This window comes from Varroa destructor, unplaced genomic scaffold (genome assembly GCF_002443255.2).
Source record: "Varroa destructor unplaced genomic scaffold, Vdes_3.0 BEIS01000005.1, whole genome shotgun sequence".
Taxonomy (NCBI): domain Eukaryota; kingdom Metazoa; phylum Arthropoda; class Arachnida; order Mesostigmata; family Varroidae; genus Varroa; species Varroa destructor.
Genome location: NW_019211458.1, coordinates 16,075,667 through 16,097,856, shown reverse-complemented (window position 1 = coordinate 16,097,856; position 22,190 = coordinate 16,075,667). Strand labels below are relative to the sequence as shown.

Genomic DNA, 22,190 nt, shown 5'->3' with positions numbered 1-22,190 from the left:
CAGAACATGGTGGAGTAGAGAGTACAGGCCTGCGCTTACAGCACGGGTTTTTGCAGAAAGCCAATTGCAGACTGAAATGCTACCAAATTTTCACTGTAGATTGCCTACTGGAAAGAATGAAACGGCTTATTAGATAAACAAATAATTAGATGCATGAAACGCGCTCGGTTGGGTCATCAGTTGCTATCGCGGCGCAAATGAATGATATAGGCCACATTGTTTATGACCATTATTATCATTTTTACACGTTGAACACTAATCCTCGACTGAATAAATCGAGTGAAACACACACTTCACAATAGCTTGAGTCGTCTTCTGCCCCCAACAACGATCGCGTCGACAAACATCTACCAAATAGAAATAAAAACTTCTTTACAACATCTTTTGTTATCAGCCACTAGAACGACAACGATCTGTCATCACAATCCTACGATCAGCATGCTGCTTCGATCGTCGCCGCTATCATGGGCGCAACCATTAACAACAACGACCCCTCAACAAACCCCTCGTTCGACGTTTGTTCTTTTCAATTTGAATGGTATTGATTTAGATCTGTACGAGCCGCACCATTGGCCTGTCGATCATACGGGATAGATTCTCGTTTTTTGTTTTACACGAGTGGCTGAAGACGACGCTTGCATTCTATAGAATGTATGTGATTTCTCTTTACCAGCGATTTTTCATTGACGTGATGACATCGTGCGAAGCTAATAAAAATACGATCCATGTGGAAAAATGAAGGCAGGGTTCGTTTATGATAAGATGAATAAATAAAAGGCTGTTACTATGTGTCCATGCCATGGTTCACCAGTCAGGACGTCTAATAGAGATGAGATTCAATCGGGAAGCGGACAGGTAGGAGCCAAATTGACACCGCCTGAAGTGATCTGCTCTTTCGCTAGTGTCTCATATTGAACGGGGAGGTCTAGTTAAAACTGTATGTATGATTTCATCAAATTTCTATTTTTCTCCACTTCAGAGCGGTCCGAAAAACGCTGATTTCAAGGTATGTACTATATGGGATTGTATAGCCCTTCGATTTTTCATATATTGTCGATTCTTACCGGAACATCCTTTACAGTTGAAGAACGACTCCCCCATATATTACTGCTTATAATTCATATTCCTACGTTCTCGAAGAGACCAAGCTCTTGTTATTTTTCAAATGATGATTCGGATTTGAGCAGTTTCTCTAACGATATCTAAAACTTAAACAAACAAACACTGGTATTATCACACGCACACGCACACGGCGCTTCGGAAAACAATTTTCGAAGATTTAAAAGGTTTTATATATTAACGTCGCGCAGAACAACATCGTAGTTATTACGCCTTGATGGTCTTCAGCGACCAGCTCCATGCACATGCGGACCATTTCGTGGCTGTGCCGTAAGCGAATTCAATTTTAACATTCTGTTTTTCTCAAAAACGGTGGTAGACAAAAAGGTGCTAGAAGGCCATTACCTCTCAGATATATAATACACTCAGTGGAAGCGCACTTGCTCATTTGTACATATACCTGCATATAGACCCGACGAGCTGAGTACGCGATAACAAATATATAACAGTATAGACTGACACGTAACGTAATCGAATAGGCAGAGGGTTTCGCTTGGCGTCCCTATTTCTAAAATCAGCATGCCAGTGGCGGTAGGTAGAGTTTATGTTCTAGATAGGCACCTATAAGCGTTTTTAGGGCCATGACGGGGTCTGGTTCTTGTCGAATTAGCCGATGACGCGTGAACTCTCACCACAACAGCCCAAAAGATCTCAATTGTATCACGAAACACCGTTACCACCCAGGTCGGCTCGCCTGCGTCCCTTGCTACTTGGCAACTTATTTGCCCTGACGGTGGTCCGTTACACCACCGTTATCGATAATGAAAAACAAGTTCCCTGCTTGGCTGTCGTAGTCAGGGTATAAGCAAACGAATCGATTTTTGTTTATATTCTTAGCACAACGACGTTGCCACTTGTAGCAATGACGATATTTTTCAGCAGACGGTCAGGTAAAAAATAGGACCGGCACAGTCCGCCCATACGTCAGCAGTAAGCCTATGTTAAGCATTGAACACCATAATCTCATTAGTATTGTCTCTCAGTTCAAAGCGAGATCCATGGTGGGTCTCATTGTTCGTAAGCAATGCACCTCATAGCCTTTCTCCCTTCAGGTTAAGTTATTCCGTTCTACTATGCAACAAGCAGTTGGTTACCGTTCTCCCTCCTGTTCTCAGGAGATCCGCATAGCGTTTAATAAACAATTGTGACAGCAACAGTACTAATAACAAAAATCACACCAAAACGATGATAATATTCGGACATGAAAGCACTCAAGATGGCTGCCTGTTATCCGTGAGAGATCGGCGCGATAATCGAAGTAGCCAATAGGCTGCAATCGTCCGTATTCTAATCACCGTCTATTTATTCGAGCGTTATTTTTGTTTCGTTTTTTCTGCAGTAGTAGTAGTGGCCACGGCGGAAAGAAGAGCGACAGATGGCGAGTCTCTTTGCAAGGGAGTCTAACGTCGATCTTTTATCGCACACATAAATGGATCGTCTTCCTGTAGTACCGATAAATCGACACAAGCCGCTAGGTATATGCAGAGAATATCGAAAAGGAATCACTGAAGAATCAGGGACATTGTCGCGTCGTGCGCACATCAACGGAGCATCCAAGCCAGAATAAAGGACAGCGATATCAGCGCTAAGATGTTCTCCTGGTTGGCCATCCTGTGGCATTCTGCGCTTCCGCGGCTTCACCGTGATACTAACGCCTATAACATGCATTTAGTCCCAAACTGTTCACGGCTTTTCTCATCGAATTATCAGCACCGAAAAGAGCACAGGCCTGCAGAAAATCATAGTAGAATATTAGTGGCAGCGACAGCAGTAGCAACAACGAAAAAAAAGTATTTACAACATACACGTGTATCTGTGAAACTTTTAATTTTAGCTCTGTTTACTAGAAATCATGTATAACCATATATATGGTTATACATGATTTCTATATACATATGTGTATCGCAGCATTACTAAGGAACATCGTAGAAAATATCTACCAAAGTATCGACGTTGGACTTAGTTAGATATTTTATTATTTCGTTTATTCGTTACGGGCGGACATGCGTGTGAAATAATGGCGAGATGAATGTTTTTCTCCTGTAATGATACGGCTATAACGAATATTCAAGTGAGACTACGGCCCTAAACTATATGAGGAAGCTGCTTACGAATGATCGTTGCTTGATAGTAATAATATCAACCTGCTTACTTTTTAGATCTAAATCTAACCGTGGAGTTGAATATCTGTTGAAAGTTGAACAGTTCTGGGCTAATACTAAGTAACTATAAGAAAGTTCTTAACCTCTATTATAGCATTCTGTATTAACAGTTGTACCTTAGTCTAACAGCAGCGTCAGTCGACTGAACTACTCTACTAGTGATAAATATAAGATAATTTCATATTTTTCCTTTGTTCGAGGCGAAAACGCTTGCCGCCTGATACGTAAGTACATGATGAAAAGAAAACGATAGGGGACCAGCTTCTAACGTTGTCCATCGATCGATCGGCGGAACTTCGAACGCCGCGTCTTTTCGATGTTGTTCCGCGTGCTTTAGCGAAAGATCAAGATGAAAACTGCGTAGAGCATTGGCACTGAAGGCTATACGGGAACAAGCCTAACTAGCTATGGGCTACGGCAGAAAGAGCGAGCGTGAACATGCTTAGTCATGATTGGTTGGTGCTGAATACTTAATTGCTCGTGTCCGTTTTTCCGTTCATAGATTAGTTAAATCCTATTCGTACTCTAGATAGGGCAGACTCTAGCTGGGGCATATACTAACAGGTTCTTCACGGCAATTGCCACGTACCAAATAGCCTTTTCCTAGATTTGCAATATTCCAATTTTATCATCGGAACAGTACATGAATCATGTTACCTTGGTACAGTTTAATAATCAGCCCTAAAATGAACGAACTCGATCAATGGCACCCTTTATCTAATACTCCGTTGTAAATATTTGATTACAGGTTTTACAGCCATGGCTTGCTATACAAACATTATAATTAGACAGTTATTGGAGTGAATGTATCTTGCTAGCCGAAGAGGTAACTGACCTTGTCCCTGAAAATGTTTAATATAATTACATATATCAGTATATGTAAAATTAAACTCAGGCTCTACATGAAGCTCCAGTTCGTCGTTGAAATCCTGGCCTTCTCGGATTTTACCTTGATCAGGTAAAGATTGGTAACATTGCCCTTCGTTACTCTGCCAAAAATCTGCCGTTGAAACGTTTTTGTCAAACGTCGTCGCATTTTGCTTAACTTTCCGTTGCAATTAACCGTATTTCTAATACTGAACTCATTTATTTCATGGATTATCAACAATTTCCCAAAAGACTTTTCTGTTTCTCCATAGCACATTGGTGTATTTCTTTTATGAAAATTATATTCTTTGCCTATTTTGTAGAAATGAATAAGGCAATTCCGGCCTAGGTTTCGAATAAGTTTTTTAAATGGACTGCGCAAAAGTGCCCCATTTACTCAAATTAGCCTTACGTGTTTCCTAGCTTCTCAAGCTACGTTGTGAAATATGTCCATTACATCGATCGCTAAAGTTTATCACGAAGCTCACCTTTGAAACAATAGCCCATAAAAACAGGCCAAAGCCATTGCGTAGATTTAGGTGATTTTAGGCGGACACGCCTAGTTTTAGAAGCAATATACAATGCAACTATAAATCACATAGTCTCTGTACACATATATATAAATAAATAGTAATAATATAATGATGACAATGATGAAGACTAATTATGACTTCGGTAGCAGTTGTCCCGGCATCATCGACATCGACTTTATAGCCAGACAAAAAGTTATTGACAAAGCAATAATGACTGGTAGTAGAAATGGCACTAGTTTCCCTTATTAACACCAGAACGACAACATATTCGAGATAAATCCATAATGGCGGCGGTGGCGGCGGCGGCGGCGGCGGCCGTTAGACCGTCCATTTAGCTAGCTAGACGGCAAGTAAGCGGTGGGCAAGCGGGGAAGGAAGCCAAGCTCCGCTGCCACGATAACTCGTCAACGAGTTCGTCTCTTATGTTGCGGGAACCTTGCACTGCTCTATTCAGCAGCAGTCAACAGGAAAAGCAATCGGCCGTCTGTTCAACGACAGTGACCCTTTCTGAATCGTGCTCCCTACGTCAACCATCCTATAATGATACATGCATACATTCACATGTCATATACGTGTTTATATCGCTCATCCAGAATAGCGTCTTTGTCTCGGCTAGTTTCGGCAGCAGCACAAGATATAATTATAATGCTGTAACAGCAATAGAACTACAGGCAATTTCACTGCCAGCCACCGATCACGTAACTGGAAGGAACAGCGGAGGTTGGCGCACGTAATAACTTTTCGGCTAAGTATAAAATCTCAGTACTTTGCCGTTGCTACTAAGTTAACATCTCTGCAATACGCTGACGTGAAACTATCTAATAGCAGAAACCTGAATGCAATTCTAACCTCCTACTCATGCTAATGTGTCGCCTAAGCACGCATATGGCTGTCATTGTCGATCTGTGAACTTACGTCTTACTTCACTGTAGATCCAAGTGCCTCCTGCTCAGCTTGTCCACAAAGCAGTGCGAACAGGGTACATTCAAATATGGTACGTTTGCCACGTTCTTCTTGAAAAACTTCCTCCAGCAACGACGAACGAATTGACGCATGGGTAACGTATGAAAGTAATATACACACGTAATAGATACGCACACGTTAAATCACATAGTTTTTTAATCGTGCTAGATTCTTCGACGAAGTCGATACGTACGCTGAAAGTTCAGTATGTATGGCATAGTCCATAGAAATGCATGACCGTCTTAGTCCGCTTGGAATTAACAAAGAGCGGTACTTCGCTCCTCTTTATTCCGTAGTTGAATGGGTGCGCGAACTTGAGAGCGCCAGTTGGCAGGGCACCGTGTCTCAGGACAAGAGCAACACTAACTAGACTCCCATATTATTAATATTGTCTTTTATTATGACTGTTATTTAACCACTACCATTTCTGCTATTACTTTCGTCATTAATTTTTATCAAGACTAATGATAACACCCATATGTGCTTGATCTAATCAACTTCGGGGGGGGGGGGGGGGGGGGGGGGAGCACAGAAAGCGACAGCGCCAGTTTTGACGCTGTGCCGAAATTTCAACGTTCCAAACTAAAGTAACGATCTGGCGATGAACTTCTGATTCGTTGCCTTCATTATATATATTAGAGTATCTCAGTCCGACTTTCCGCTAGGCGATTATTAACGCCGGAATCATAATGAACGTCGCAGTACCACACGTCACCATTACGAAGGGCGAAGCCCATTTCAATCCGCAGATCGTACGTCCTATACCCAGCTTCGTCAAGCTGAAGAAAACACAGGCAAACATTTACAAGTCTCTTACTATTTATTATATTTTCTTTTTTTTTTGCTTCACTGGATTGTCCAGCCACTCGGAGTGTATCTTCGTGTCTGCGTGTGTGTGTGTGTGTGTGTACACGCTGAAGCATGATTGACCATCTTCATCCATGTATAAATATATTCTCCTAGATCCAAATTAGACAGCGGCATTCGTTTAACTGACGCCAGGTAGCCACAGCAGCGACTGTGTGTGTCCATTATCTTCGCTGTTACCCCTGTCATATGTTTGTGTATCTAGATACGGAGTTCTTCTGTATTTGCCAATGTCACTGACTTTATGACTAATGTTGTTTCAAGCTCTTTCGTTTTGCCCCCATAAGAAATATGTGTCATGCCATTTCTACCCATCCATCAAGACACAGAGTGCTGTAGGGGCGAACAGCAGCGGTGGCATCACGGGCAAAACGGAAAAGTCTTTCGCCTCTGGTGCCATTTAACGTTTGCTCTATTTCTCTTGCTGAAAATAATACTCAGAAAAGCCAAAGCTAAAAGAGCGGTCATGACTACTAGAATATTTTAGCAGAAGCTCTAGATTTAGTGGCAGCGGGAGTGGTAGTGGTAGTAGAAGGAAGCAGTGGCATCAAATGCAGCAGAAACGAACCGTTTGACGCATTCTGTCTGTTTTTTTCGATCGTATGAAATGCGATGAGAATAAAGATGACGATGCGGGCGTTCTGGGCCGGGCAGGACAGGTAGCCAGATAGCTAGGGCAAGCATGAGTCTCCAGCGTCCGCCGTCGCACTGCTATCTCTGGCTGTTTTAATCGATCTCGCGCCGCCTCGCCCCGTAAAACATGTTCCTGCGATCATTCGTTCGTTCATATGCGTAACAATAGATCTGTCTTCGCTTTCCGCCATCGTTTATACACTGTCGTTAGTACAACTGCTACCTTCTTCACTGCTGCACTATCAGCGTCATATACACGAACGGTAATAGTAACGACAATAATAATAATAGTACTAATAGTTAATATAAATGATTTGATTTTAGGGTAGGCTTTTCGTGCTCCTCTGGTTCTTGGCCACCACAACGGATCACAGACATCGTCGGCGTCATCATGGATATTCGGGAGCAACAAACATATGCGGTGAATACCGACCATCAGGCCAAGTACGCCTCATGTCTGGGTTCTATCTTTAACCGACAGTGTAAGGCAACCGTTTCGGGGTTCTCAGTACTATTTAATTGCAGTTTGTTAACGAACGAATTAGACCTGTTGAGATGTCGGTAAATCGAACTACAAAACAGACTATCTCGTGATCTGTCGAATATCGGAATATGTTAAAGCGATGTCATATATCTACGAATTCTCATTGTTTTGTGCTGTTGCTTACTTGACCTGTTGTTGGTTCTAATGAGGTTACAGCATCTAGCGGTACGGTTTTCCAAGAAGATTGTCCACTGCGGATTTCTCCATCAAGGCGCCAAACTTGGCGCCGCCGCGGCGATGTCAATGACAGCCCATGTAAATACTCTATCTTAGCCACGTGAATTTTCTGCATAGAACAGGACATTCGCGCGCAGTGTTACTTGCTTGGGTTAGTCCTGTTTTTTCGGTTTGTCCGTTTGACACCTTAACACCAACCAACGATCACGTGGAGTACCTTTTTCTCGCGCATTCGTCCCCTGCCGTCGTATCTAGTGAACGAAACGAGACACATCGCCTATAAATCTATCTACTCTACATAAAATATTGTCGCGTCCAAAACGCTGCGAAGTTTCAACAACTGAAGTAGCAACAGATACTGCCGCACCCCTACCTCCGTCTCTTTAAGATTCGGTATCAAGACAAGATGACGACGACACTGCTCGTCGTTGATTGCAGACGCACCGCCAGCGCATACTCTCGGTCGTATTTATTCGAATAGATGGAATATATCTAGCAACAAACGAATGATCCTGACGGGAACTGAGAACGAATGAGGGCTGTTTCAAGCTTCCGTCGATGTTGCTACTGCTGCGATCTGATTCCATCGTTTTATTGCAATTCGACGAGGAGGTCCGTTCGGTCAGTAGTCTGTACGCGTCCGCAGCATGGGGCGATGTGTACCGCACACAAAGACAATATATCGAGACAGATAAAAAAAAACGTCTAGCTGGATTCTGTTGGGTCGTATTGCAAACTCAGGTGCTTGCGCGCGTACGTCGCTACGTGTGTTTATTAAAGCATACAAAATGCGAATTTTACCGTAGCCACCAACGATAGAAAATAACCCGCGCATACATCGCTCATTCGTTGCTCATCTGATCCTCAGCTCAAGCTCCGCTGTCGTTCTTGTACTCGCGTGCATGACTGTGCACGTGTGTAATTGAAACGAGGAAGCACGTTTGTGGTCAACGACTTTATGGTTTCGAGAAGGACGACCCACTGTACCAAAAACGATGTCATCGAATTTAAATGACCACCAATAATACCACCTGTTTCTACAAACTTAACCGAAGTCGGTATTTAACGTCAATATCAGCAAGTGGCCTAGGCCGCAGGCTTGTGATACTAAAAAGACAAGCGCATCCAAATCTATCACGATTAGTTCTAGCTTCCGAATTGATTGGTGGTGCTTTCAGGCCATATTCGAGGCCTTAGTCAGGTAATAACCAAAACCTGTAGAATTAAGGATATGACGCAAAATCACCACGCTGCGCTAAAACACATTAAACCAGGCCATTTGAGATCACTTAGAGGCACAAAAAGACCTCTTATACACGCATAGATACGCGGCTATGACACTTAACGTAGATAAACCAAATGACCAAAATCAATGTAACAGGCAGCACGAACGAGATCATGATATTAAATCGAATAGCGGCGACGAAGTCGACGAAAAGAAATTTATACTGAAAGGAAATTTACGAAGAAGACTAGCAATGTAGTGCCGCGATAGCCGAAGGAAAAGGTTCATCGTTTTCACTTTCGGTCCCTCTCTGATTGTAGGGTTGTTTGGTTTCTATCATCATGATCCATACGTTTGCCCCCGCGGGGGTTTTCGGCTCGTCCACACGAGATTTCGCTTGTTGCTGTTCACGATAGTCATCATCTCAATTCGTAGTCATCACGACCGTCATGACATGTTGTTGTTTGGCTATGGCTGGAGCAAGAGGGACGCTTCGTCATGCAGCATTCGACGACAGCAACAGAGACTTCATGTCTATGTGTATGAAGTCTGTATCTGCTTTACTATATATTCTGTTCTATTCGTTCTTATGACGACCGTTTCTGAGCGAGTTACCGATGGAGGCGGTAGAGACGGCCGCCGATCGTACGACATCGGGTTCGATTGTGCGTCACATATGCGTACACAAACAACTTCATTGGGATTGTTTCTCGCCGGGTTACGAAGGTTACTGTGTTGTCGTTACGTTATTTGGCCATTTCGCTTACCCGCAATGCTGTCCAGCCCTGCTTGTAGACGTGTATGCATACTATGCATGAGAACATGGAGCACACCTTGCACACGAGAAATGTTGATGTTTTTTTTTTGTCTCGTTAGCGACTATTTTCCTGACTAGTACGTGGCGTATCATGAAATACTAAATCTTTATCTCGACGGATACAGTAAGACCTCGAAAAGAGACCATGACGCGCCTGCGATTTGCTATATAAAACGAGCGCCAGGGGAGGTTAATAACGAATATCGATGACACCCGTACCAATATGCCGGCAACAATATAAATAAAATTTGGAATCCCTTGTGTCCCGGCTTTCTTTGATGTTTAATTCCTCAGCGACGCTTTTTTCGAGTCAATATTATCTTAACTATAATTAAAGGGAACTCATACGATAATTAGTCACCAATGTGCCTACTATACCATCGTTTGATTTCGGTTTCTTTTTATGAACCATGTCTAATGTGAGAAGCATTAAAGAACAGCTCGACTATATGTGGAGACAAAATCAAGGCACATTTTTTTTGCTGCAAAACTGTAGATATTATATATAAGTTACGTTCTTTAGACTAGCTCTCCTGTGTACTCACCTCCATTTCGTGCGTCGATTCTGGAACCAGGTTTTAACCTGGGCATCTGTCATTTTCAGCTGTTTAGCAAGCTGGGCCCTCTCGGCGGATGCTAGATATTTTTGCTTGTGGAACCGTTTCTCTAACTCACAGATCTGCATTCGCGTAAACGACGTTCTCGGTTTCTTCCTTTTGGGCGGGGTCCGATTTTGATACGGATGTCCGATACGGCGAGGTGGTAAAGGTGCCGTTAGTGCCGAAAAGGCAGCCGCGGCAGCAGCTGCAATTCACAGATATTAACAGAAAATATAGCAATTCCGCTCATATGTATACACACGACTAGATAACGTTATAGTGTATATAAAAAAACAGAAAGCTTGCTTAGGATCATGGAGACGGCTTGTAAAGGTGTTCTTATAGATTAGCGTAGAAATGGGACGTCAGCTGCAGTGTTTATTACGTAATCGATCTTCAGTAACTTTCATTTACGGTTAGCCAAAACAAAAAAAAAAATGTTACGAAATATCTGACCACTTTTGCTTTCCATAAACAACAACACGCGACACGTAGTTACGCGTGACGTTGCTCAATCAGATTTTCCATGAGTATGGTGATTACACTGTTGATTTACGTGCCGCTTCCGTGGCTGATGATTCTACAGTTAACGTTCCGCATTTCAAAGATTTCGCTCATTGACTCGTAGCTCAATAGAAGAAATTTCATTTGTTAACAATGTCTGAGCGAATCACGCCACGATGGTAAGCGTGACGAAAGGCCTGTTCAGACAAATTTAATTACCGGTCGACAGCCGACGCTACGCTGATCAGCGTGCAAACGATGGCCTGTAATGAGACGACAGCCAGTCTTCCAATCCCAATATGGTGGATTTAATTATTATTGCGTAACATACTTTATGATGGTATGATGGTACCCGACGGTAAATTAGGTATGTACCCGACGTTCGAGAGAAGACCACTGAGGTGAATAATTTCATTTTGCGATCCTGCTAAAATTTAAATAAACGTTAAGTCAATTTTATTTTTGGTAATAACTTCCAAATCAACAATTACAATAGCAGCAAGTTATTAGCAAACGCTGTTGTCGACGACGAGCGTGGCAAGCATTCGGCGCAAATGATCCTTTCGGACCGGTGGCAGGGGGCCTGACATAGAAAAGGCACAAATGTCTATTGATATCCCTCGAATACTAGGAACTGGTATGAGCAAAGCGCTAAAGGGGGTACACGAAACTCGTCACGAAATCAGCGTTATCACACGTTTTCGGCTCGTTTTCTATTGCTCTCAATACCGATATTGTCGTTTTCGGAGTTCCTGTTTCTTGGCGGACGATTTGGCCATCTTCGTACCTGTTACAGCCAACGCATTCAGTACGACAGTGACCCTGTCGACTGTTCCTGTGAAAATAGCGTGACAAGCGGCATGTGCATGTAAACCAGGGATGGAATCGCTGGCGCACAACGACGACGACGACGACAAGCCAAATGTAATGAGCGAAGGAGCAAGATAACCAAGTTCTGCGCTCATTTCAACTGGTAGTCGTCGTCAAGCGGCAAGTTCGGTTGGCGCCGTAAACCACACAGGGCGAGGGAGGAACTTAAGGAAGGAATAGAGCGGTGAAGCTCTATAGTGCTACGGGGATGCTGTACGGTTGTTCGCCGTTGCCATATGACGTCTCATCTGACATCGGATCGAGGAGTGAAACAGATCTGTCCCAAGCGATAATGCGCGAAGCAAGACCAGAAACAATAATTGACCCACACCGTGGGGCTGAGACTATTTCGCTGATTTACGTTTTATACAAGATGGTTCTATATAACAACGAAATAGGGTGGAGTAGTTTAATTCGTCTACCGACACTGTTTGTGAACCTATTTTCACCTAGACTACAAACGCTTTCGTGATTATATCGTCAAATAGACCTTGTGATTTAACAAATCATTACATATATGTGTTACTTTGCGTACGTTCATTTGAAGCTATTGAGTTGAGCTGTCTGCTCATAGCAACAATAACACGAATAGGCTATTGATGGGTTTCGAACTTCCTACGGGTAAGCGGTATGTGTCCTGTCTCATCTAACAAATGTCCTTGCTAGCTTGATGATTTTGAAGGGAACAAAAGGCCTGGTGACAGAACCATTCGTTGGCAGCTGATGTCCGCTCACGTTTTGCTTCAACAATCGGCGAAGGACTAAAAAGTATCCACCCCACAGACAAATTCGAATCGTTAGCGAATAAGCAGCGCAGTAACGAAAGGCTCCTGCCTTGTCAGATGCTGTTCCTCTCCGAAAAACGAGCAAATACGTTAGCTACCAGCTATGTATAGGTAGTAACTTGGTTAGCTGTCGTATATCTACTTGCCTGTCTGGCTAGGGATTTGCCTGCCACCACCGATTGTCTCTCTCCACCACGACAGTCGCTGGACCACCAGAAGGCAGGGAACGAAGAACTAGTACAGAGGGTTCGCGCCCGCATGAGGTACAAACATGATGCAATCATACAAACGCCACCATCAGAGGTGCATCTTTGTCGCCTTCTTATTAACGCTCTTGACGTGGCCAGCCTCTCGCGTCAACCAGCATCTATACAGCAGGCTGATTAGTTGACGCGAGAAGGGTTCTCGCAGTTAAGCGACCACCTCGAGCAAAAATATGAAAGCGCGAGGAAGAGAAGCTTGTTCCATATGCCCTTGTATCAAGCTATCGAGTATCAACATGACAGATACATACGTACGTACGTACATACATACATACACACCTACAAATACATATCAACGCTATACAGTGTTTTAAAATTACCTGTACTTTGTTGTGCATTGCTCCATCTGTCTGCAGATTTATGTGTAATGGCCTGAATGTGTTTTTGGTCCTCAGCGACTCCGTCAGCTACGCTTTTTCTAATAGTGGACAATGGTTTCTGTGTGATCCGAGCGCTGCGCCATTCGTTTTATATATATGTGTGTGTGTGTGTGTGTATATGATTTAGCAGTTGTTGCCATCCTAGCGGATAACAGACTTCTCTCGTTGTCAGCGTCAAATTAAACAGAGTTCGTTCCTGATGTTCCGCTTGAAACGTTTCGTTATCGTCGTACTTGCAGAGTTTCCCTTCGTTCAACACCGAAAGGCAGCTCAGAGGAAGCAGCCCGCACTAATATAGCGATGCCGGTTTAGCTACAAGCACTATTACTAGTAGAAGAGAAAATGATGACTTGACTAATGATTTCATCCACTTAGAGTCGTTATTATGATATTTTTCTGCGCGTTTGTGAGAGTTTGTTGGTGCAACATGGCGCCCCTGAAATCAGATCAAGCACCATAGAGGGCCAAGCAATTTTAGCTGAGGCCGAACCATATCCACATTTATATTTGTTGTATTGCACTTTCCCTCCCTGCTAACGCGACAACTTGTTTTTCTGGTCGAAAAAAAAGGAGGCTTAGATACCATTATAATGACATAGAACCTTCCCAAGTGGGCGCTGATGACAGCTGCACAACAGAAGCAATAAAGCAATAGTGGAAGCTATCTTTTTCGGCCAAAAATACAGATAAAGCCCGACACTATATTCCCCTGGCTATAGAAACTAATATCTAATGTCACCTAGGGTGCTCCAGGTGCTCAGCGTAAGTTACTGCAGTAGACATGATCATTGTTTCGCACAGGGGTAAAACAATACAATAAATAATATTATATTGAAGTTGCTGCTGATTTTGTAGGCTTTTTCATATGTATTTATACGTCCTCGAAGGTAGTCCACAGTAACGGCTGGATTCGATCACAGTTAGCTGCTTTAGCTGTAAGGTATCCATATAAAATTAACAGGCCACCACGGGCAGTCCGTAGCAATACCCCGTGGCAAAGGATGAGCCATCGGGAAGCGGCTACGTCCGGATGACCAGAGATAGTGTTTCTATTGTCTGCGACATCGTTCTTACATACATACGTACATATATATCGGCATTTACCACATCAATCAGTTAGTGACGAACGACGTCAAGCGTAATCATGTAATTACATATTATACAACGACCATACCGCTAATAGTCTAAGAAGAATATTCATTATTATAATGATCTAATTATCCTCGTTGTGCATCCAAGAGCTCTTTCAGTTGTCCATATTAACAAAATGAAAACGCCAAACTAAAGCTGGCGGGATGGAGACGTTAGAGGGGGTCCATAGACGAGCGACCCAACCTGGGTTCCGTCGTGAAATTGTCTAACGAGGCTAGAACGACCTAGTGAACGGCTACCTCGACTATCTATATGATCTCGACCAACACTGGAAATAGTATATACTACAAATGTGATTTTAGTGGAGTTAGGTCAAGTGCAATGAAAACAAAGAATGACATAGATAATCGTCTCCATTTTGACGACCCTATCGTTCCGGCTGCAGCTCCCCTACGTGAGGATCATCAGGTTTTATATATTTAAGGATAGATCAAAGGGCCACCATCTCTTGCCCTATTTGTATAGCTTGACTTTGTTACTGTTCATTTTTGTCGCGACCACAGGGCTAATAATGGTAGTAGAGGGAAAGACGTCATTCTTGGTTCGGGCGTTTGTATCCGTTCATGTCCAGGTTGATGATTGTGTGTCATACTAGCGGTCGGCCATTGTGCGGGCGTCTTCTTCGTCTCGCTTGCATCTAACGTTGTCCGGCGTTTGCGTTACCGAGTGAGAGAGAATGCTATTCTTTGCATTTGTTTTGCCACGGCTTCGTACGCAAACTTATTTATTCGTCATAAACTGGCTTCGCCTGGCCGTCGATGAAGGTGTTGCAATCGATAACTCTTTTGGTGACGAGTCCACGTCCTCCAATATGGCTGCGGTGTAGTGCGGCCATTGACTACCGTCGGCCGTTGCCGATTTGTGGCGCGACCCATTGAGGTGAAACCGTTATTGTCTGTGAAGAAAATGAATATTTGTGTTTTCTCCATTTGCAGTAGCCTGTGCAGCCATCAATATCATTATCATGGCCATCAACAGCAAGATCATCATGAAAATCTTCATCATATTCCACCACAACGGCCTCCGATGCAATAACGGAGTCTCATAATATTAGCTGCTTATCTTCTCCTGTTAAATAATGCAACAGTGCACCTCCTTCGGCGACGCTGTAATGCCTTGATTAGACTGGGAGAGGAACGACGGACGAGAAGGACAGGGATTGGAAGGACAAGAAAATGATAAGTATAGCTTAGTGGGTAACATTGTCATGGTCCTCATCATCTCGCCTGACACCGCACAACTGCTGCCGCTGCTGCGAACTACGAGAGGGCGCTGTAGAGGTGGTGGGGCGGACGGTAAAGATTCAGCAAGAGCGGCAGGAAGGATACATAAAGCAAATCTAGGCTATGTTGCAGTGTGCAAAGTAAGTAGGAAGGCGCGCAGTGACAGGCAGGCTTGCTAGAGGGAGCATGAGTCAAGGGGCGGGCAGATAAACCCCCGAGGAAGTACGAGGACAGATGCGACAACACGCCAAGTGCGTGGGGTCGTGAAGAACGACCCAAGCTCAGTGGGGTGATGACACCACTGACTGCGTTACTGCGGGTATAGCGCTACTTTCAGATAGTGCTGTGACAGCAGGGAGAAGGAGCGTACAAATTTTGCTGACGATACAACGGCCTAGGTAGGACAACAAATGGCGACTGCGATATTAAATGCGGAGAAGGAAAAAACTTCCGTCTGAACCTCTGTTTTCTCGACCTTTGCTGGTTTCTTTTCTGCCGCCACTGCCGCTGCCGCAAAGCAAATGCAATTTAATTTGAAGATGTGCGCCCCAGTCACGGGCAAACCAACCGACGAAGCGCCGAAGTCTCGTCTCTAGTGCCGTAACACACAGATGTGCCTTGGACATTGACTGTTACCGGGTGAGGAGATCAGAGTAATAAATAATTTTTAACGTTTTTCACCCGCGAGAGAACGCGACGCCAGCGGGGCAGCTCATTAACGAATACACTAATTGAACGAATGGTGGTCTTAGTGACGGTGTCATATATATAGGAATCACAGCAGTTATGGCGACTGAATAGGTTGACGCCGGCAACAACGACAGCATCCACGATTGCAGTTAATGATCACAACAACCTCGTGAAACCGCAAACGAGAATTTACCACGGGCTGTTGTTTGCATGGGCTGTTCTTACGTCAGTAGCGGGGAGGCGGGGGACGGGGGACGGGAGTAATGGTCAACGACTCACCGCAACGGCAAAAGAACAGTGAAAAATCATAGCACAATATTACGCATTGTAATACCAAATCGCCTAGCTATACATGTGCTAGATATACCATCTTTGTCTAGGCTAATTAGATAAATATGACAATTAGATAAATAATGTAGATAACAATAATAATAATAATACAAAGAGGCCATATTCCTACATGTCTCCGCAACGGCACGCAAAACGACTTGAGCGAAATTTATCCATACGTTAGAGTCATGGTAGTATCGCGCGTAGAATTTCACATTCAATCTGTAGTATTTTCAACAATTCTAATCCTGTCATTTGAAATGACAATGAACTTCAACGGATGGCTATAATCCTTTGAACTTGCTTCTTGGCTTACGTTTCTATGTTCGCTCAGGTGCCTAGTATATTGCTTCAACCTGCGACTCGATCTTAAATCGTTTGAGTACGCGCGATCTTTGAATCGTGAGAAATCGTGTAGATGACTTAGGTGTAGAGCGAGTGACTAGTTGCAGCTTTTTTTCTCCCTTATAGATAAAGGCATCACCAATTTACACCAGTTGGGGCGGACCTGTACGAGAACTAGTCTCGTCCATTAATATGGCTTAGTACTGTCTATGTCGGTCAACTCTCGATGTCATTGTGCTCTGGAAATGACTTTAAGGCGAGTCATAGTGATGCAGTTGTGAGAAAGCGCCGATCTGATCGCTATGCGACGCCCCGCTCTCTCTGAATGGATATTACATTCAACCTTCTTCTGCTAACAGCATTCGAAATCGCTCAGGACATCGGGCATGCGGGAACCTACCATGAACCTGGCACTGTGACGAACACCAATGCAGAATATCTGAACAAGATGTTCGATATATCTGGGAGGCGAATTGTGATTAGGTCATGAATACATCGACTACTTCAGCTTAAAAATGGGTCGAAAAATGTAGACTCAACATTGTGGCGGCTTAGGGTTTTACTTTTAAGATTTGGCATATGTACCCATTTCTTATTAAGCACTGGACCATGGTTGTTAATTTTCGCGGCTCCTGCTATGTATCTGCGCATTGGCAATAGTATTGAGTGTTTCAAACGACCTTCTGTAGAAGGAAGTCCACTGATTTTTTATTATTGGGCATCCTTCGGCCCCACCTACAGTACTCTACATGTGCGGGTGTTTCATGTGATCCGACTTCGAAAGTTCGCCTTAAGTTTCCCTAAAATGCCGACCATGTGCGTAGTCCGTTGATTATCATATGGTCGCTATGAACAAACTCTACTGAGCCTGTTCATGGCGACTGACGTAAGCCAGTGAACGGGTGAGTACTGCTCTCCCAAAAAGGCTCACGTTGTCCTCCTAGGTAGATGTCGATTGCGCACTTCCAGTGTACAGCCTAACTCTGTGCTAGCAATATTAAACAAATTAATGCAAGCACGCGGCGAACGCCTAATTCTACTCTCGACCGTTACCATAGACCGATAGCTTGACTAACCTACAGTCGGCAGTCTGTTCATACAAATATTCGATATTACATAGGGCATGAGCTAGAAGTGAGGGTGATTTGTACCCGGGAGAAATATTGTAAAGGCTCGGGCTTAAAAGTATCGGCAAGAGCATGACAGGATCAGAGAGACAACGCGGAAAGCTTGCGCCCTCGGACACTCGCCCGCCCAGACAGAAACACGTTACGTTTTACACATGCAAGCTTATTTTATACATACGGTCAAGAAGACAACTTATCGAAACCGTCACGAACCAATCAGTGGAGCGACAAGGTGGTAGCAGCTCAGCTCTGGAGCCTATCTTCACCCTCCGGGACAAAAGAGGGCAACGCTGGACAACGAAATGGGAGCGACAGCTGGGTTAGGGCGAATTTACCGATTGCGCCACCGGTCTTGTTTGGGTGTACAAGAGTACGAGCTGGAAAGCAGGCGCCGCCGTAGCCGCCACTGCTCGACGACTCCGGCGCTATGGCCGACCATCACCGCGCGAACGCGCCTTGCAAGTATTCGTTCTTCGCTAGCGAAGAATTTCCAATTTCAGGAGATCTTCTTACGGGTTTTAGACAAGGGAAAAGCGAGCGGACCGAAGCATATGGGAGGTTCGTGGGTAAGTGAGACGGGGATGGAGGTGTCTGCATCTCATCACGCAGGGCACGCCTCCGAGCTCGCTGTGCCAAGCCAGTCGAAGTAAGCCGGTTCCGGGTTGGCTCAACTCGTACGAGTATGCATACGTAAATCTCTTTCTTCGTAAAGCTCGGAGTCTCCTGCCACTCTTTGCGTGAGCAGCTTCACTTTGCCTCTCTAGACTACGGCTTCAGCTTCTTTCATCTCCAACTCAAGCTGCTACAGTGGCAGCTTCTCCAACAAATCGGTCGAGTCTTGTACTACAAGAGTTCACCCTGCTTCGCGACTAGTTCACTGCTTGTTTCTTTCATCTCGAGCAGTGTTCTTGCGGTCGCGACACGGTCCTCTACCGGCTTAGACGGAACAGGATAGCAACAGTGATAGCAGTCGTAGCGATGGTTCTCTCCTGCGCCAGTGAGTCCTGTTACGGTGGTGCGCTCGGTCTTCAGGAGTCACCGACTTTCTAAGGTTGACCCCCGACCACCCCCGTCCTCCCCTCGCCAGCCTTGTTCCTCCCTGGCAAAGTCCCCCCCCCTCTCTCTCTCTCTCTCTCTCTCTCTCTCCAGCCAAGAACAGATCCCGTGTGCGGGAGTGTTCAAATACTTCTTCGCCCAATTTGGCTTCGGCTTCGATCGCTGCGATATGGCTCGTTGCTCCGGCACTAGGTACCTACGTGGCCTCACCACTTGCAAGCTGTAGGTACGCCCGCCAGCAGCAGTAGCACGATCAGGACTAAACTGAGTGAACTGCACTGCATTGCAGCGATGGCAAGTAGCTGTAGCTATAGCAGGCACCAACGATGAGCCAGGAAAACGTATCATACAGGCCCAGCCGCGCTGTGATCATATATCGAAGGAAATGTGAGCGGGCCATTTCTGATTTTATATAAGGCGTTGGTGGCAAAAGCTGTTGGATTGGCAGAGATAACTGGAATGGGCAGTGAGTAAGGAAGGCGCATTGCTCAAGGATGCGGGACAGGAATTCCGAGTTCGGACAGAACTAGTTGCCGTTGCCGCGGCAGAAACGGTTGCAGTGGGTAGCGTGTGGCGCTGAAAAGTCTGTTGCTACCTTCGAACTAAGAAAATCGATAAAAGTGAATCATTTATATTGCTGGGGCAAACGCCTATAGTGAACTACATCGAAAATCGCTTTGGAGACCTGAAACCAGACTAGACATCAGCATGAGAATGGCTTGCAAACATAGTTCTACAACAAGAAGCAAATTCGGTGTGGTACAGTTCATCCGCCAGCCAATACGCCAAGATGCACGTTGAGTGATACATTTTCGACATGCGATTCCTTTTCAATAAGAATCGCATGTACATAACTGGATGTGCAGGCGTACGCCGCCTCGAGACTTATAATGTTATTGTAGATCTGCAATATACCATATAGCAATGTAGAATTCTGAATGTTGGATTGCTAGCTGATCCAAGCCGGAGCGTCTGATCGCTATATTCTTTTTTTCATTTTTTGATTAGTTAGCTCTCCCTTCTTCCAACTACGGGCGTTAGCACTGGAAAAATGGCCATGGTGTCTATATCGTCACGTTTCGCCACGAACTGCCATTACCGGCACGTTGGCAACCTCATCATCGAGTTCTCCACGAGTCCAAATTGCTATTCCGTACCGCGTTCTCCACGTCGATACATTCGACAGCACATCAACATTCAGACATCACCTGCACAGTAGTCATAGGTTCCTGCGCCGGGTAACTCTTGGTCCTGCCTCGCTCTGTGACATCGTTTCTCGACGTCCCTTCTTCCTCTTTTCATCCTTCCACTCAAATTATTGCCTACCGACTTTTTATATAGCGTTGGAGACCGTAGGGGCACTGGAAGTGGCGTCTCGTCCGCCATTTTCATGCTCAGGACTTGACGCTGACTTCACACACCTTCAGGTACAGCAGGTCCGACCAGCACAACTGGCGGGCCAGTTCTTGGGAGACAGGCGTTCGAAGCTCGCACGAAGAGGAGCCACTCATCCAGGAAAAATACTAGCCACTCTTATTGGAAGAAAAGGCGCACCGTGCATTGTGAACGACGAAGTGGGTCGGCCACCCGTACTGCAGCTATCAACACAGGCCCTTTTTACGATATGGTCTGCCGTTTGCTATCTGCACTCAGCGGCCATAAGGTTGGTCGGGGGGGAGGGAGGATAGACCTCTAAGGGATTGCTTCTGAGCGGGTACCGCAGCTGCCATCTGAAAGGTGGCTTTTGCCTGGCCGACTCACATGTAACGATAGCTGGAAAATAACGATGCTATACCGATTGTTACTGCTTCCTGCAACGAGAAATTGACCATCTTCAGCTGACACACGCTGATAGTAGTTGATCTGATGGGCTGAGAAGGCATTGCTCACATACTACGCCGTGTGCATATAACGCCTTATCTATGTTTATTATGTAACTGTGCCCAATTACGTATTTAGCACATTAATGATCAAACAAAAGTGTTTAGGTAGCAAGTTTAGAGGTAAACATGCTCTCAATTTCATACCGACACAATTTCCCTGCTTGTATGTACTTGATAGACGGTTGCTAGCGCTGTGGCTCATCTGAGCGAGTACCGAAATCGCTACCTCTGTTCAAGCATAACAATGACAACAATAAAAAAAGGTCCATTCATGGGCTGGTGCGATTGGGCTGGTGCTCCAAGACGTTGGGAGATGCCTTTGTCGCTTATCAGCAGACTGCTTCATAAAGCACAGGTCGAAAGCATTGCGAAAGCCAGACCAGACAAGCCAGCTGCCGCTGTACCCTGTCGGCTCTGCGGTCCTGTGCAATGAAAGAAGCAAGTGTGGCAGACCCTTCTGTTGGCAGTCGGCGACACCGAAAAAAGAAAGAACGTGGAAAGGGGCGGGCGACCAAGACAGCGAGCCTTCGCTGATACTCCTGGGGGGAATCAGGTCTGGACGACTTGCCTCTTTTTAAGGACCCAACCACTTATGCGGAGTGGATGGCTTCCGTTGTTCCACTGGCACTTGTTCACAATAATATAGGGTAGTAAGGCACAAAAGCTAGATGCGGGACTGATGCAGTGTCGACCAGCATGTACAGCAGTGAATGCGAACGGAAGACAGCCTTTCCCCTGTTATCGCTAGAGTGTTGACACATGGGGCATAAAAATATTCTGACTAGAATACGGAGCCATATACCCGTGCAACCTAAGCTTAGGGGTTAAAGATATAAAAAACAGTTTAGCAATACCAGCTAATCAATAATTAAGCAAGCTAAAATAGTTAGTTGTCGCTGGCAGCTTGAGTCGATAACTGGATTGATATTTAGGATGTGGCGTGCTAGGCGCGTTGTACCGTCGTCTGATGTTACTCTGGATATGGTTTCTATTTCTGTGAGAAATGTTGTGTTTACAAAATAAACGCAGTACTTCTTCATTTTTCTGGACGATTTAGTAAGTACAAAACACTTGTT

General features: G+C 44.8%; 1 protein-coding gene across 1 annotated transcript in view; it reads right to left on the bottom strand.

Moving 5' to 3' along the window:
* Positions 1 to 22,190, bottom strand: part of LOC111251366 (uncharacterized) — a 73,383-nt gene that overhangs the window by 40,546 nt on the left and 10,647 nt on the right. The window contains exon 2 of the mRNA XM_022807874.2: positions 10,453 to 10,711. Coding sequence (XP_022663609.1) covers positions 10,453 to 10,711 — 259 coding nt within the window. The remainder of the gene's footprint in view (positions 1 to 10,452; positions 10,712 to 22,190) is intronic.